Consider the following 17,892-nt stretch of genomic DNA (forward strand, 5'->3'; position numbering starts at 1 on the left):
ATGGCCGGTCGATGCTGCTCGAAGTAGATGACTGGACGATGTGATAGGAAGCAGACGGCTGGACGATGCAGAATGGAGAAGATGAGTTTGATGCTGAACCCCTAATCACCTTGTTGGATGGGAGATGTACGGAAATGTCAAACTTCAAAGTAGAAGCCAAAAAAAGGCTAGTTAACGGGCCCCACGGAAGTATTGTTTAACCATAGTACCTGTGAAAATCCGGTGTCGGAGGGCAACTTGAGCAAAGCTTGCTCTGCCTACGCCACATAAAAAAAAATAAAAACATCCATATATTTAACACTTGATTTGAACTTCCATCACCCCAACAAGTATTTCCTAGAAGTTTTGACGAAACTCAAAATTTTACTATCACAAAGCTTTCCCTAGGAGGAAGCGAAATGGGACAGTTTACAATTTAGCTTATCAGTTAATCTTATATAGTATAAGCGCAAAGATTGCGTGTGATTGTCACTAAATTATGATTTGTATACTTGAATTAAAATAACTTTAGAAATAAAAATTGGCAAACGTATTAAGAGGCGCGGTAGCACCCCGACGGCAAGTATACGTTTTATACACTGTGCCGTCAGGAGTGCGCCGCGACCTATTACACTTCGAATTTGTTAACCTTTTTACGTTTTACGAATTCTGAATGGATTTTATTCGATTTTCTGTTGATGTTTATGTATGAGTATACAATTTTAAAGATTTTGATAAGATCATTCTAATTACCATATTATTTTGTTAAGAAAATTGCTCGTTTGTAAAATAATTAAGTTTGAAAATTAATTTTGCAAAAAAAAAAAAATAATTTTTCGCCTCTCCAACTCCCTTTTTTTCTTCAAGTCAGTCATAGTTATAGATATACATACGATTCTTAATTATTACGAAGGCTACTTGATAGATATTGCAAATATAATAGAATTTAAATTATATATGTCCTGTTGACTCATCTGTTGTATTATAGACGTAATGAAGCTTGATTGATGTACACCCAACGATAATAATTTTGAATCAAAAAACGGCCGCGCCATGTATTATAAGGTTAGGTTGATTAATCAGCTAATGCGAGTAAACACTCTGCGCAGAGCGAGTTTTTTTCTCATCTAAAGGCTTGCAGCCGTTTCTTTATCGCTGCAAATGTGCGGGTCGAATGTGCATATGATATGCAGTTATGTGCAATTTTTAGAGCCCATGCTTAGTAGCTGTTTTTTTAATTGTCCCCTAGATTTTTTAACTTAATTTGGTTATATTTATAGCGCTTATTGAAAATAACTTGGTTTTCCTCATAGCGAATACTTTCTTTGTATGTTATTAACAATGATAACGGCGAATTCATGGTTTTTTGAAAATATCTCAGAAACTACTACACCTAAAAAAAAATCATCGTGATTGAAAGTTGCTTAAAATATTGAAATGCATAAATTATCATCTGACGTATTTCCGCGTAGAAGCAGTTTTTGCAAAAATGTAACTCCTAGCATCATATCCCTAAAATTTTTCAACTGGATATTGTTGTAATCGAGCAGCATATTACAAATAATTTGGTTTTCCAGCGGTCAAATAGTTTTTTTGTTTATTATTAACAATAATAATGGTCAAAAACAACTGCTCTTATTACGAAAAAAGTTATTAAAACTTGTTGAAGACGAAGTGCATAGAGTATTATCTAAAGCATTTCAGTGCAGGTGTAGTAGATTTTGCAAAAATTAAACCTTAACTTTTAACTATGCTATGCTGTAATTCAAATTGAATTTTACTTTAAACATTTCTTTATAAGTTTATTTGAAACCCATTATAAGGTTATGAAATCAGTTCAAAAAAATACCGTTTACAAGGTAGAATGTTGGCAACTATAAGTTTTGTACCTATCCTCACCATTCTGTATCTTAGTATTATAATTATAATTTCTCCTCCAAAAAGTTATGCAATCCTTAATAAAATTGTCTAATGTTTATAGCTTACAAAAGTTTTTCTGTATTTTTATCAATATACGCCAATGAATGTATTGAAATCAGTTTTAAAAATACTAAGTGTTAAAAATCAGCACACTGACAATAATCATTAATTACTACAAGAAGAATCAATCTCACTATAACTTTAACGTGAAAATCTGCTTTGTGTTTCATGATTCTCTCACATCTAATCTGAATGTGCCTAAATTAATCCAAATCATCTTGTGCAAAATATGAACAAAATCATAAATTACTATCTGTTCATCACGTTAAATACAAAACTTACAAAAGTGATTTTATTGAGTAATTTATCAAGTGATAAATAGCGCCAAAAAGTCACTGGATAAATTACTCGATAAATCACTCGATAAATCACTCGATAAAATTAATCACTCAATAAATCACTCGATAAATCACTTGATGAATCACTCAATAAATCATTCGGTAAATCACTCAATAAATCACTCAATAAATCACTCAATAAATCACTTTAAAAAATCACTTGATTAATCACGCGATGAATCAAGTGACTATTTCACGCTAGGGATGGTAATCGAGTAACGATCCGTTATATCATGCTTAAGCTTGTATGTGGCTGTATCTGTGACTAAATGAAAATATTGTCAATACATCATCCTTTAGCTCTACTCATAGCCAGCTTTGTGATACCAACAAAACCAGGCATATATCCCTTTTCGAGAAAATTGCATAAAAGATCTTAACTATAGTGATCACAGTCTTGCAGGTCTATATTGAAATCACCTATTACTAAGTGATTCAGTACATTTTTCATTCTAATAAGGTACTTATTAGTGTCTAGTATAAACTCAGTTTTTGGTGAGGGTTGTAGGACCAAAATTTTTGGCCTTGGGAATATCCAACGTTAAGAGCTCTTTTTTCATACCAAGACTTCGTCTTTTCCGTTTGTCAGTTGATTCTACCTCGTGCTATTTTATGGATCTCGCTGAGTTTTTCCCGAAGCTTGTGTACGTAATCTCTGTTTCATCTAAGCTCCAAGGTTTAAGTTTTAAAATGTAAAATTGTTTGCTCTAGCAATGACTTAAAGTTGAACCAAAAAATTCCTGAAATGGTGATGATCGATCGTAATCAACAAGTTTCCATTTCAAACCTAAATTTATTTCTGAGTTTGTAGGTCTAGTGTCCAGTAGAACAGAATTGCTTATATTAAAAGCTAAATCATGAGTTTCGGTAATCCAAGGATTAATTAAAGAAGTTTTTTATCTTTAGTCTATTCTCATCAATAGGCAAATCAGTGTTATTGATTCTAGCATTCTCTGTCTCTATTGTATGTGTATGTGTATTTCTATTCTGTAAATGATTTAGCTGTATGTTTTGAAGTTGAAGTTTATGCCATTCCTTCATTAGAGTGTCATTCAGGTTCCGAAGTCAAGTTATCTCTTTATTCGAATTAGTCCTTCGTTCTAGGTCCACGAAAAGTTCCCTTTAAATTTACTGCTCTTTCAGACAGTCTTTTTCAAGTTCTTTAATACGTCACCAAGCATCCAAAAGTAGTAAATAATAGCCCTTATTAGCTTGCTTTACTGTTTCTTTAAATCAGTTATTTCCTTGTTGGCTGCAGTAAGAGATGCAGTTACTTAACTAAGAGTGTTCTTGGGGATTAAAACGGTTAAGCTAATATTCTATTGACCTTTATCTGGAATGTTACTGCATTAATTTATGCTCTATCACTTTTCAAAAATTATTATGCCGGACGAGATCCCAAAATGTTATCACCAGGTTCAGGTGAACGCGAACAACAACGCGTTATCTGTAAAACGAAACTCAGAATCTTTATTCAAAACGTAAACACGTCTAAGCTCATTATTTGTCACAATCAGACTGACTTTAATCAAATACATTCGCGACGTCATTGATCTAGGGGTCGCTATGCGCGATTCTTGGTGTTCGAACCACGCAACGTTCAGGCTCGGTCACAACAATATAAATAAGACTTATAATAATATCAAATTTAGTAACTGTAGAAAATATTGCTTACGTACTTTTCCATACATCTTGCTGCTTGGATAAATGTTAATACTGTTTGCGGATGTATCGTTTTCACTTATTTCTCGGAAACTAAATTCAATATGAGGAATATTAAAACGCGATGCTATACTTGATACAATGTCACGAGTTTGAGCAAATTTAGGTCCAAATATTGCTGCAACGCCATCTGCAAGTAGTTCACACACTAGAAAAAAAAAATTATATTTATTAGTTTAGCTGTTTTAATGTTTCGGTACAATCTGATAAAAACACAATGGCAGTTGTCAAATGTAAAAGCTAATATATCCTAGTAAAAACTATACACTTCTACTTATTCTGATATACAGTTTTCCTATAATTCCACGCTCTTTATACTAGGCACATGGGTTTACGGAAAGACTAGCACAGCTATAAATTCTACCATCTTACTGGTGAGCTGCTCATGAAAGGGCCAACGCGTACTGACGCTACTGAGATGATAGCTCCGCCTAGTAGGAGAGCAGCAATGAATAACTGGTCGGAATCAGCTAGTTACCAACTATGCAGCACTAGTAGTAACTCTGTAATAGTCTACCTAAGCGTAGGAAGATGGCGTGCGATTATAAAGCATTAGAGAGAGAGAGAGAGAGAGAGAGTGAGAGAGAGAGAGAGAGAGAGAGAGAGAGAGAGAGAGGCAACCCTGGACATATAACGAGCTTTGCTGCGTAGACGGAATCATTCGCTCTCTGATCTATGATTTTAGTCGATACATAAACAGCGGTCCTTACGTACTTTCCAATCGTCCGAATATTTTGTATGCAACAAGCATAGTGCTCTCGAACGATCATACCATCTCTCCTATTAGCATGTTAGATTGCGATCATTTCTGTCTGATTATTTATTTATTTATTAATGATTAAACAGGATAAAAGCCATTTACAAAGACTGCGTGTTACGCAAAAGAAATTAAGTACAAAAGCAAATTAATACAAGCAAAATTTACGAGTGTACTAGAGACTAAAAACGAAATTCTTTAATTTCGATTCAAATAGCGATTTACGAACACAGACCTTGGTGAAGCTACGTGGAAGAACGTTCCAAGATCTTCTCAACCTATTAATCGTTGAGAAGAATCCAAAATTAAACGATGAGGATTCCTCTCGGAGAGGTTGATGGTAACGAAGCGAGCACGCGAGTTTCCTAGTACGAAATTTGACCTTGATTGCATCGCAGGCAACATGATCGTGTAGAGCCTTAAAGGACAGTAGGCAGTCATGATAGTGATGCAAACTGATTATCGTCGGCAAGTTGAAAGTTTGCGATAAGTCAGTATAGTCGTGCTCGAACTTATTCATTATACGATTGTATTTAAAAGCTAAGTAGCAACTCGTCGGTAACGCACGGATGAATATCGTTCGCTCTCGAGATGCTCGCAGGACTCACAACAAATCCGCGTATACAGTAGCGCGAGCTACTCGTGTGGATAGCGTAGCGAGACTATCTCTAGTCGCGGTTCTCCCGGCCGTTGGCACATCGTTGTCATATCTCGCCAACGCTGTGCGGCCAGGCGGCAACCGCGCTACCTATGCTCTCACTCTCTCTGTCTCTATCTTGCCTCGTTTCTCGTTCTCGCTCGTTTCGGCGCTCGTTGGCAGCTTGCTGAAACAATAATCTTATTACATTTAGTACATGATAAGCCGTTAGACATTTGACGTGCACTTGGCCGTCACACTACATAATATTAAAATTATTTAATGTCTTCTGTAAAAATCCCTATCTTACGTAGATATATTTTGTGAAAATAAATTTTTGTTTAATTATTGTAATAATTGTATATCAATACAAAGATTCATCACAGAAATAGAATTTTTAAATGATTAGATTTTATAAACATTATCAGTAAACATTAGCTTAGTAGCGTACGTACGAACGTACAAACATAAATATCTTTTAATTGATGTAAAAAAACATAATTTTCTTACACACTAATCGTACAAGATTATATATATATATATATATATATATATATATATATATATATATATATATATATATGTGTGTGTGTGTGTGTGTCAAATAAAAATTATCAGATGTGGTCCAGATTACATGATGCTGGGGATAATCATGATAAGAAACATAAAAGAGATAGGATATATATATATATATATATATATATATATATAGTTATGTCCTAAGCTATTGAAAGCTATCACCGGACAGTTACTCTTCGGGTTATTTTGCTTTCATCGCTACTCAGCGATTCTTTGCCTGCGGAGGAGTTGTGAAAATGAAAGCAAGTCGCTACTCAGCGATTCTTTGCTTGCGAAGGAATTGTAAAAGGCTTGCGCAAAATAAAATATTGTGTTAATTGATCATTTTCTTAGTTTCTACACGATTTTAATTTCCACTTTTACGAGTTTTTGTTTAATAATTACTCAAAAATGTCTGACTTTTTTGCGTTTCAAAATATTTCCCGGCTGCGATGCATCAAAAAATTATAAGTAAACAACCTGTTATGTCCTAAGTTATTGAAAGCTGTCACCGGACAGTTACTCTACGGGTTATTTTGCTTTCATAAGCACGGACGAGGACAAAGCTTTAGAGCGCGAAGCTGAGCGCCGTCGGTGACTACCATCGCGATCTATTTAATAGAACGGCCTCCAGTAGCCGCCGGAAAATCTTTCGAAACTGCACTAGTTCCCGTTACACGCACAAATTTAATTTAACTCCCAAATTTTGACTCCGCTACTTTTCGGGTAATTCGTCGAATGAACGTGACTCTAATCGTTATCGCGAATTCGTGATATTCGAGAGGCTACTTGGATTTCTAATCATGAGAGAGAAAGAGAGAAGTGCGCGATTGAAGCATGATTATTTAAACAAAGTCACCTTTTTTTATTCTCTGCTACTGGACTGCTCAGCTACTAGCACGTCCTCTCAGCAGCGTTGGTTCAGCTTCCGAAGCGGAGTAAATGCGAGGGTGGATTGGATAATCGCAAGGAGTCAGGAGTTTTTAGGTTCAAAATACACTTGCGATTTCGCTTTTTTCTTATTTTATTCAATTTTAAACAACTTGTAAATAACGCTCGCTCGCAACTATCTGATGTTTTGTTCATTATTTTGGTTTGTCAAGAATGACGAACAACAACGTAAGTATGCTAGTTCGATAAAGTGAAAATTTTATAAGTGTTGCACGGACGATATTCTTGTAACTTTTAAATGATAAAATGAAAATATCCTAAGTATTTGTACTATCCGAAATATTCTAAGTCCCGATCGGTTGAAAATATTCTAAGTTCCAGGACACCGAAATTATTCTAAGTCGCGAAACACCGAACCGAATTTGGGCAGAGCTTTCGCGTGGCAACGATTTTTGAAGCAGACTGACGACGTGAGGACCTGTTGCTGGGCTCTTTTATGCTCTCGTTGGAGAGGCGATCTCCGATTTTCGTCTCCTCGGCGGGGTGGGTGTTTGGCCAATTAGGAGGCCTAGATGCAGCTTCTTGCCTTATTTGGAGCTTTTTATGCATGTGACGTTGCAGAGAGGGGCAATCAGAAAACCAGAGTAAAAATCCTCTCCTCTAGTACATCGAGTCCCCTCGTGCTCTTCTCCTATCAAAGTCGCCTCTGATTTACCTTCCTTATCTGCAGGCTCATAGAAGCTTCCTCTGTGCATTTTGAGCCGACTTGCCCGGTGTTCTCTTTGGCGGCTCCTCAAGCTTCCGGCCCGCGTAACTTATGTGTCACTTGCCGATAGCGTTGCGTGTTCCGCGGCCTCTCTTCATTGTACGTGCATCGCTTTCGGGTATGCGCGGTCCATGATGTACAGTAGGCCTCTTGTTTTTTTTCTCTCTACTTGCGTCTGCTGTGTTCCCGCCGTGGAGCCGAGATGTGTGCGTGCATATCGGTTTGCTTCGCTTAGCTTTGTGCCTTCGCTGTAGGACTGCAATGTGTGCGTGCATATCGGTGTGCTTTCTTGTTTAGTTTTGAGCCTCCGCTGTAGAACTGCAATGTATGTGTGCATATCGGTGTGCTTCGCTTCGCCTCTTGTCGTAGAGTCGTACTGTGTGTATACATCTCGGTGTTCTATTTTATCTTTATTATTTTACGTGAATTTACTATTATTATTGATTTTTCTAACTGATTTTACTTCGAGTTTAATTATGTTTTTATTTTTACTTCGCCTTACGTTGTCGTTCCTTATTCTTATTAATTCGATTAAATATTGAATTTGTCGAGTTTGCTATATCTTGCGAGCATTTACATTATTTCGTAATATCTATATAACATGCTTTATAGTTATGGAATTGTATTTTTTTCTTTATTAACATATTTTCTGATATTCTCTTTGCATATATATTTTGATTGACATTTTACATCTGGTATCCTTAATTTTAGTAATCAGTATTTGTAAATGAGGTAATTATCATTTTTTTCGACAATACTCGTATAGATACTGATGTTACTTAATATTCTATCGCTTAATAGTAAAAAAATTGGTAATACATTTGGTTTCGATTACAATGCTTAATTAATACTTTATTTTTTTCTTGATTTTATTCTATTTTGGTTTTTCTAGATATAATTCTTAATAATTATCATGCAAGTGCATATAATATGGCTATAATGTAAGTAACTTTAACTCTTTTTAATTTAAATTTAATAATAGTTTTGATTTTATATACTCCTTTATAATGGTCCCTGTACTTTATCGGAAATGTGCATTTAACGATGATATCGTTATATTTAATAATATTAACAGTATTTACTCTTCAAAAACATTCTTTTTTTTTGTAATTTTTTTTTCCTTCATGTTAGTACATGGTTCTTTTGGTATCACTATGTAGCCTCATTGATTATGTAATTCTTAATATTTAGTAATAGTTGTCAATTTAATTTATTAATTCTCTTCTATAACTAATGCATGCAAAGGATCATGTTCCTTTTTTCAATGTTACGTCTTTGGCCCTACTATAAATTTAATATTCCTTTTACGACTAAATAGAGACCTTCGTACTGGTCTTTAAGTTTATGAATTTTTCCTCCTTTAAGTAGCCAAATATAATCGCCAACCTTAAAATCTTGCGGATTCGCACTTCTGTCATAATAGTATTGTGCGCGCCACTTGGCTGCTATTAGTTTTTCTTGCGCAATTTCTTGAATGTTATTCAACCTTGTTGTTAATTCGACAATATAATCGGCATACGTCGGAAGTCTGTCCTCTGTTTCAAGTGGGTCGCTCGATGGTGAGCGAGCCAGCCTTCCGAAAACCAACTCGTAGGGCGTGTGTTGTATTGCTTCGTGTACGGACGTATTATACGAAAAAGCAGCCATCTCTAGCCATTGGTCCCATTGTTCGTTTTGCGAGATAAATTGTTTCAAATATTCGCTCAGTACATGGTGACTTCTCTCAAGAGAGCCGTTTGATTGTGGATGGAAGGCCGTTTTCTTTTTCAAAGGGTTGAACAGGTGTATCCGTTATGACCATACGATTTTTAGTCTTGACTCGAACAAATTTCTTTAATTGACAGGGTAAATACTTCCGAATATACATTTGTATGTCGATTTTCATATTTTCCCAATAAAAATTCTGCTTTACGCGCTTATAGGTTTTATTCACGCCCTTATGTCCGCCGATAGCAGAACAATGAGACTCCGCTATAATCTTTGCGCGCTCGCTTAAACTCGGATAAGAAATGGTACCCTTACAAATTATTATTTTAACTTGCGATCCCCTTAGCGTGCTTCGAATTTTATCAATCACATCGTCCCATCGTACATTTTCAATCGAGACACTTTTTGCAGATTTGATTTGTTATTTCAGGATAAATGATTTTAATTGCTTTAAACCGGAAACTAAATTCTCTGTGATTTTCGAGATACTCTCGCGTTCAAGTCCCCGTAATATTATGATAAAGTGTCGTTTTTTACTTTTCGGCATTATTCTTAACTCCCCCGCAGTCAATTCGTGTAATCGCGGTACTTCCTTACTGGTGCATAGAGGATAAAAAATATAAATAATTATCCTTGCGCTTCGACAGCTGCTCTCGGGTCTCAGCAAACATTTTGCCATAACTTTTAGAACACTTTTGTGTATTCGGATTTATAACAGAATCGTTATCTTCATGATTAATCATAGTTTCTTGATCTTGATCACTGACATTATGTGTGCCAATATCGTCGAGATTAATTGTTTCTGACGTACTTTGATTGCTGACAGGTAATTTATAAGATTTTTCGTTCGTTCGGGTCTCGACGTGTTTCTCAACAGTTTTATTAGCATATGCGCTATCATTTTCTTCTGATCTCTCCTTTCCCCTAAGTTCCTTAGTCCCCTTATTTACATTGGGAAGTTTCTTTCGGTTTTCTCTGTAATCAGGCCGACTTAATTTACCTGCGCGAGTACGCGTCATTCATCCTGTTGTAACTTCCGTGGCTGCTGACTCTAGGGGTGATTGGTCCGCATTTTCGACTTGAGTTTCTGCATGACTTCATATGCTTTCGCGAATAAGCATTACTGATTCCGTATTCTCTTCGATTGGATTTCGAGAGAGTGCGTCAGCGTTGAGATTGATTCGGCCTGGTTTGTAGATGATTTCAAAATTATAGTCCGACAATTTAAGCCTCCATCGTGTTGCACGTGAATCGGGATCTCGAGAGTCTTTCCATCAACATAGTGGCAAATGATCTGTGAATACGTATCGTAACGAGTTTCTGCGTCATTCAAAACCCGAGAAGCATATGCAATTGGCCGATCTTGGCCTATTGTACCTTGAGAAAGCACCGCGTTCAGATGCAAGTCAGACTAGCGTCGGTGGTGAGTATAAAAGGTTTCGAGAAGTCGGGAAAAATTAATACAGGTTCTTTACATAATTTCTCTCGCAGTATATCGAAAGCTTCTTGTGCTTTCTCATTCCATTCAAAGGGTACGTTTTGTTTGAGTAGATTACTTAACGGTTTAGCTATTCTTGGAAATCCGTCGATAAACCTTCGATAGTAACCAGCTAGCCCTAAAAATTGTCGTATGTTTTTAACAGTTTTCGGTCGCGGAAACTTTTTTACAGCTTCTACTTTCTTAGGATCGGGGCAGATTCCTTGATTGCTTATCAAATGTCCTAAGAAACTTACTTCTGTGCGGAGGAAATTACATTTATCAAGCGATAATTTAAAATTGGAGGCTTTTAATCTTTTTAATAATTTCGCGAATTTTTCGTTATGCTCTTCTACGGTTTTTGCGTAAATAATGATGTCGTCGAGGTACACGCAAAGGTCTAATGGTCCAGAATCTAACTCTTTCGCATCTTCGGGCGAGACAGTGAGAGCACTTTCAGGCTTCTCTCCTTCTTTCATAGATGTGTTATACATATATAATGCTATTAATGCATCGCATGAATGTCGCAGGCATAGATGTCAAACCTTGTGAATAAACATTCCACTCATAAAATCCAGAATTCATTACAGTAAATGCAGCCTTATGTCGATCTTCCGGGTGTAATGGGATTTGATAATAGCCCGATGCGAGATCTAGAACCGTGAAATATATTGAGCCTCCAAGTTGATCAACAATATCTTGAATGTTCAGAAGAGGATAGTCATAAAACTATTCTGTATCTTGGATTACCATGACTATCATCTTTTTTGAATTCGACGGTGAAATAAATCCGCCGTCCAAAAATTCTTTAATTTTTTTCATAATTGGACCCCTGTGTGCTCTAGGAGGGAGGTACGTTTTGACATTTACGGGTCGATTATCTATAGTCGGGATGCGATGCTGGATCATGTGCGTAGTAGTGAGTTTCTCCCCAGGTAAATGAAATTGTTCGTGATAAGTGTCAACAATTTGCCCAATGGCTTCTCGCTCTCTTGGTTTAAGGTGATCAAGGCGCAATAGAGCCCTGACCTTTTCACAGCGGGAAACTTCGGCCGCTGCAGAGTCTATGAGCATAACACTACAGTAGGCTCCTTCTGCATTTTCGTAGGCTGGCGTGCTGGACATTACGCAAAGTCCATGCACTTCGTGTTCTTGTTTTCCATAGGGATTCTGAAAGTCATTTAACAATTCCTCGATTCTCCCACACTCATGTAAATATTACTCTGTTTATTGCGACTTATCTTTTTCAAGTGATATGAAATAATTTTGATTCTTATTTTCCTTCCTTTCAGTGGTAGTTTTATATTTTCTAACGCCTCACTCATTGCATCGAACTTTTTCGGGATTTTCGTGCTTTTTGATTGAATTGTGAAATTTACAAGGTCGAGCTGTTGAGAAAATATCTGTAAAATCCTCGTAATTGTTATCTGATGGTAACATTTTTTTAATTTTCTTTCTCAATTTTATAGATTTCGGAATCGCACCTTTACTAATTACACGCTTTTTAAAAATATTTATTTTTGAAACTTCATCGTCATTACTTATTCCTCTGATTATATTGTTACTATTATTTTCAGAATTCTGTAAATTGGATTTGAAATCGTAATATTGCTCTACATTTTCATCTCGAAAACGCACATTTTTCTCAAGTGTCACTTCTCTGGGAACGTTTACAGTGGCCCTTGCACTTTCCTCGTCCGGTGGACGTCCTGTTGGGCTTATCTCGGCTACTTGGGAGGCGTACATCGGTTCGAATTTCTCGTGCGCTTCATCCCGAATTTTTCTCTCGAAATCTTCTCTTTTACTCGCGTTTTCTCTTGGACTTATTTGACTCGTCAAGGCTCTATGCTCGTCGCTGTAGGGCTGTTTTTCTTCTTGAATTTGTTCATTATATTCTCTCAGATCACAATCTTCCATTTCTTTAATTTTACTCTTCAACTTTACACAATTTTCATCATCTGCTTGTTGAGCACAAAAATATACATATTCAACAACTTCATTTAAACAATTTTCTTCAATTTCTGCATTTTGTTCAATTCGTTTAAATCTTTTTATCATTTCATTTTCATAATTTTCATAATCATCTTTGGCAATCTGTGCTTGACCTCTGTGGCATAGAGATATTGGCGCACTAAATTCCAAATTTTTATTTGTATCTTGTTCATCATTTTCATAATAATCGCTTGTATTAAAATCTTCATAATTCTCATTAGCACTTAACTCGCGTGCGCTGCTCTCCAGACAGTCGGGCGTATATTCATATAAATCCTCAAATCTTCTGATTTTTCCTAAAATTTTATCTGTTAATCTCTCCCTCGGATAAGCGTCATCGTTTTTATTCTGGCACACTTTTTCAGCGTCATATTTATCGCTTTGAATCATTTCTATATTATCCATTATACCTTTTGTCTCATTCACTCCTAGGGAATTTACAAAAAGGTCATCATTAAATTTCTCGAAATCATCAAAATAATCAGTCTCTCTTTCCAATAGAGACTCCTCAACTAAATTCTCTCTCCGGCTCTCTGGGCTCGGTAGAATCTTAGCGCTCGCCGACGGCACCTCTTGTATATATGCGCAGTTCACAATCTCGCCTCCCTGAGGAGCGGTTGCTTCATCCTCTTGCATAAAATTACTCGTACTCATATAATTTACGAAAATGGTTTGATCTTCGGTTGTTAAATTGAGAGTTGCGTTATCAAACGAATATTTTCTAGAGACTTGGTACGTTCTCTTCGAAAATCGATTGCACTATCTCCCTTAGAGAGCCTCTCCGATACGACTCTCTTGCTTGCATTATTCTTCAAATTCCATCGCTCATCATTATATTCATCATTTTAAAAATTCTGTATATTGTTAATAAACGGATATTCTGTATTTGCTAGTTCAAGACAATTCCTCTCATAACAAATTTTTGCACTTGTGTGTTGAAAGAAATCGCTGCCCAATATTCCTGCTTCTCTGATCGGAAACTCGTCACCGACTATGTGAAAATAAATGTTTAAACCGTCATAATTGACTGTTATAGTCCCTAGGGTTTTTATTGATGTTGAAATTATTCCTCTTAACAAAATTATTTCTTGCGAGTTTATTGGTAAATAAATCGAGACATGTGAAATTTTTAATAGATTTGGCGAAGACCCGGTGTCTAACATAAAAATTGCAGGACGTGTCAACTCTTTAATATCAATCTCGACGTTGGACGCACAGTTCTTTTGGTTTAAGTTGACTGTTGTTTCGTAGAGGATGTATTCGCTCCCTGAGTCTCTGGGATCGGGCGAGCACTCGAAGCGGCAGCCTCCCCGCCCGCGCGAAGATTGCCGCGACCGTTTCCCGTCGGCAAGTTTCCTTCTTGCATATCCCTCATCAATGTATAACAATTACGCTTATAATGCCCTGGTTTTAGACAGTAATGACAGAAAAAGTTCGTTGGCAAATTTGAAGTGGAATTATTAAGATTTTGATTGTTGTTATCTCTTATATTATTGTTCGAAATCGCTTCGTTATTTGGATGATAATTATTTTGCTGATTATTATACCGGAAATTTCTTTCGAATCAATTTCAGTTATTATTACGATTATACGATTGTTGGTTATTATTTAGATTATTATTTCCATTAAATGATGAAAAACGACTATGATTTGGATTCCCATTTGGCTGAGAGGGATGGTTATTTCTTAAAAATTGTAAACAGATTTTCAAACAATTCATCGCGGCGTGTCCAACTTGGTTACAAAAGCTGCACGTTATCTCCGGAGTAGCTTCTACAACATTTACTCTACGAGTCTCTTTTGGTTTTAATCGCGCTTCTTCTCGCCTTAAATTTTCATCATTTTCTTCTGTATACGCGAAATCCCTCTCGATTTCTATCGCCTTCTTATGGCTATATCGGCTTTTTCTAGTGTTTGCATATCACCCATTCTAGTTTATATTTCCCATCTAAATCCTCGAATAAAAAATCTAATACAATCTTTTTCTAATTCCGCGTTAAAATTATTTTTATCTGTTGCTCTCCCTTCACGCACCGCGGCTTTCTTGATTTCTTTTTCGATTTCTCGAAGGTGATTCGAGTAAACGACTACACTTTCCATCGGACGCTGTTTGATTTTAGCTAGTTCTCCCGAAACTTCGTGGTACGTCTTTGATGATCCGAAATTACTCTCAAAGAATTGAATGATCTCATCAATAGTTTTGAATTTTTGTCCCCTTGCGCACGCTAACGCATCGCCAAAAAGACGCATTCGAATAAGACGCGCACAGTCTTCTTCGTTTCCTTCGGGGAGAATATCTCGCGCTTCTGTGCAACCGTCGACAAACTGCGTGACTAATATGTTCGATCCATTAAAACGGGGAATTAAATCGAGCGTGTCTTTTAAAGAGATTCCTTTTATTTGCGGCGCCATTTTTTTCTTATTACTCTCAATTTCACTTTCACTATTTTCTTCGTTTATAGTTTCGTCAAATTTTAGATGCGTCTTTGAAACAATTATTTGTAAAGGATTTATTATATTTCCGGTTGGCGAAGAGAACTGTTCGTTATTCTCCGTGTAGTCGCGAGTATTGTTAGGACTATCTTTAAATTCAGTGATTCCCCAAAAATTCGAGATCCGTCGGCAGACGTAGTCGTATACGCTAGAAAATTTTTCTCCCTTTCTAAGTTTTTCACCTAATTCGTCAACGTTTTCCGGACTTTGAAAATAGTCGTCTAAAACTTCCTTTTTCACACAGGGACTCAATTGAATTTTCAAGTGATTCGCGAATTTATTGCGTAATTCTTCTGCTTCCCGGGCGACTTCTTCTGCCGATTCTGCCAGGGACTGTCTCGATAGCAACTATATTTGTTTGTTCTCTCTATTTGTATGTCGTTAGAAAAATGCAGGTTAGCCAGCTGCGTGCAACGCTTAATGGAACAACGCAGATACTAGGCTATGCAGATGATTTGTATATACTGGGGGATTGTAGGGAAACGGTAGCAAGAAACATGGAAATCCTCATAAAAGCGGCAGAGTATACAGGGTTAGAAGTGAGTGAATCCAAAACAAAGTACATGATTGTGGATAAACCAGGCATCTGCAGAGGAGAGGGATATTTCAGAGTTAGGAATTTTACTTTTGAAAAGGTTAGCGAATTCAGGTATCTGGGTACGACCATAAATGATAGAAACGAGATTAATGTCGAAATCAATAGATTATCTCGAAGTATTACTGATCGAAAGTACTAGAAAGCTAAAGAGTGGGGAAAATGGACATTGTTTTATAGTTTACCAATACTTAAAATATTTTCGCACTTCAAGAAATACGCTAAACACTGGGCTCTTCTTGTGCAAAGCTTTTATCTTTTGATGAAACAAAGTATTTCTTATTCTGATTTAAAGGTTGCAGATAAGTTATTAAAAAAATTTGTTGCTGAAACGGAACTATTATATACAAAATCTGCCATGACATACAACGTCCATCAACTGCTACATTTATCACAAAGCGTTGCAGATTGGGATCCGCTCCGGATTCATTCATGCTATCCATTTGAATCTGGGAACGGTAAAATTGTAGAAAGCATTAAAGCAGCAAAGGGTGTGATAAATCAAATTTGTCGAAATATCACTATGAAAGAAAGTGTATATTTATTACAAAATCATTTAAATGAAACGTGTTCTTCTACGGTGGTAAACTTCCTTTTATTGTTTCATTATTTTAAAAGAAATGTGCATGCAAAAGATTAGCTCTTTACGTATATTAGTTTCCGGAGGAGAGCAGCACAAAATATGAAAATCTGTCATCGTAATCAAAACCACTTGCAACTTTTGAAAGTCAAAATTCTTATTAATGCATTGGGAAAAGAGAACAAGTTATTGTAACTTTCTGCATATAAAAATACACTAATAACCAGAAATACAAGTGGCTAGAGTTATTAGATCCTCGGGAACAAGCCTAACAAGGACATTTAAGTAAAAACTGATACAGTGACTAATTTCTAAATAGTTTAACAAATATCTGTACTAAAATTCAGATATCTAGCTTTAATACAACACAAATGGAATAGTAATACTGGACTTGAAAATCAGCTACCAGGGGTAAAATATAAAATTTTGATGTTACTTAATTAAAAATGGCTGAATAAAAATGTAAGTAGTATAGTTTAAAAACCAGGTTAATTCACAACATTTGTGAATTAACCTGGTAAAACATACGCAAAACAATTAATTTCGTTCATTTCCTAATCTGCCGTGTGAGAAGTGAATTCATTCATCGATATAAACGCATGTATTTAATTCAATAAAGGATAATACTAGTGTAGTAAATAGGGTAAAAAAGAATAATCACATAAGAGGTGGTAAAAGGATATTTTTACGAAAACTATTGAACGAACAATCTAAATTATTAGAAGAATTAAGACAATTAAACAAAAAAATAGATTCATTTTTCCGATCGCAAGAAGTTAGGCAACCAAAAATAGTAAACAACCAAGTAGAACGATCATGGTTTCAAATAGAAATCGGCAACAAATTTGAAGAGTTATTTAATTTCACTACAACTGAATTGAATAGGAATAAATAAATTTTAGATTTTAGAATCACGATAATCAGTTTAAAGCCTGAAACCGTCCAAAGAATACTTATATAGCAGAGTCGAGTCAAATTACTGTGTTACGCGTATAGCCGCGGTAAATGAACTGACCAAAACTTGTGTAGTTTTCAAAAACGCGAAAAGTAGGTCACGTATTGTAAAATAAGTAGGACAGCAGTATTACATTGGAATGATTTGTATGCGATATAAAAATAAAAAATTTGCGCTGGATAAAATTTTGCATAAAATAAAAAAATAACTAAAATAAGAGCACCAAATGAGTGACAATCGGAAAAATCTACTAGGACAGAAATTAACAAGAAGCATTGTTCGTAATAATCCTACATTGCAGAATCAAATAATAATCCCCAACGATCAAACACCATTTGCGAGAAGTAACAAAGTAATTCGATAACAGCCGGCAAACAATATAACTGCACAAAGAGAAGACGAAAAATCAGTACCAAATACTGAAACATTTAATCAAACAATAATTAAAAATATAGAAAAAATAGA

General features: G+C 35.8%; 1 protein-coding gene across 2 annotated transcripts in view; it reads right to left on the reverse strand.

Annotated features, from left to right (window-relative positions):
- Window positions 1-17,892, reverse strand: part of LOC103317005 (glutamate receptor ionotropic, kainate 2) — a 661,640-nt gene that overhangs the window by 571,582 nt on the left and 72,166 nt on the right. For both annotated transcript variants that reach the window (XM_031926014.2, XM_031926013.2), the window contains exon 4: window positions 3,977-4,167. In XM_031926014.2, coding sequence (XP_031781874.1) covers window positions 3,977-4,167 — 191 coding nt within the window. The remainder of the gene's footprint in view (window positions 1-3,976; window positions 4,168-17,892) is intronic.

This window comes from Nasonia vitripennis, assembly GCF_009193385.2.
Source record: "Nasonia vitripennis strain AsymCx chromosome 3 unlocalized genomic scaffold, Nvit_psr_1.1 chr3_random0007, whole genome shotgun sequence".
Classification (NCBI taxonomy): Eukaryota; Metazoa; Arthropoda; class Insecta; order Hymenoptera; family Pteromalidae; genus Nasonia; species Nasonia vitripennis.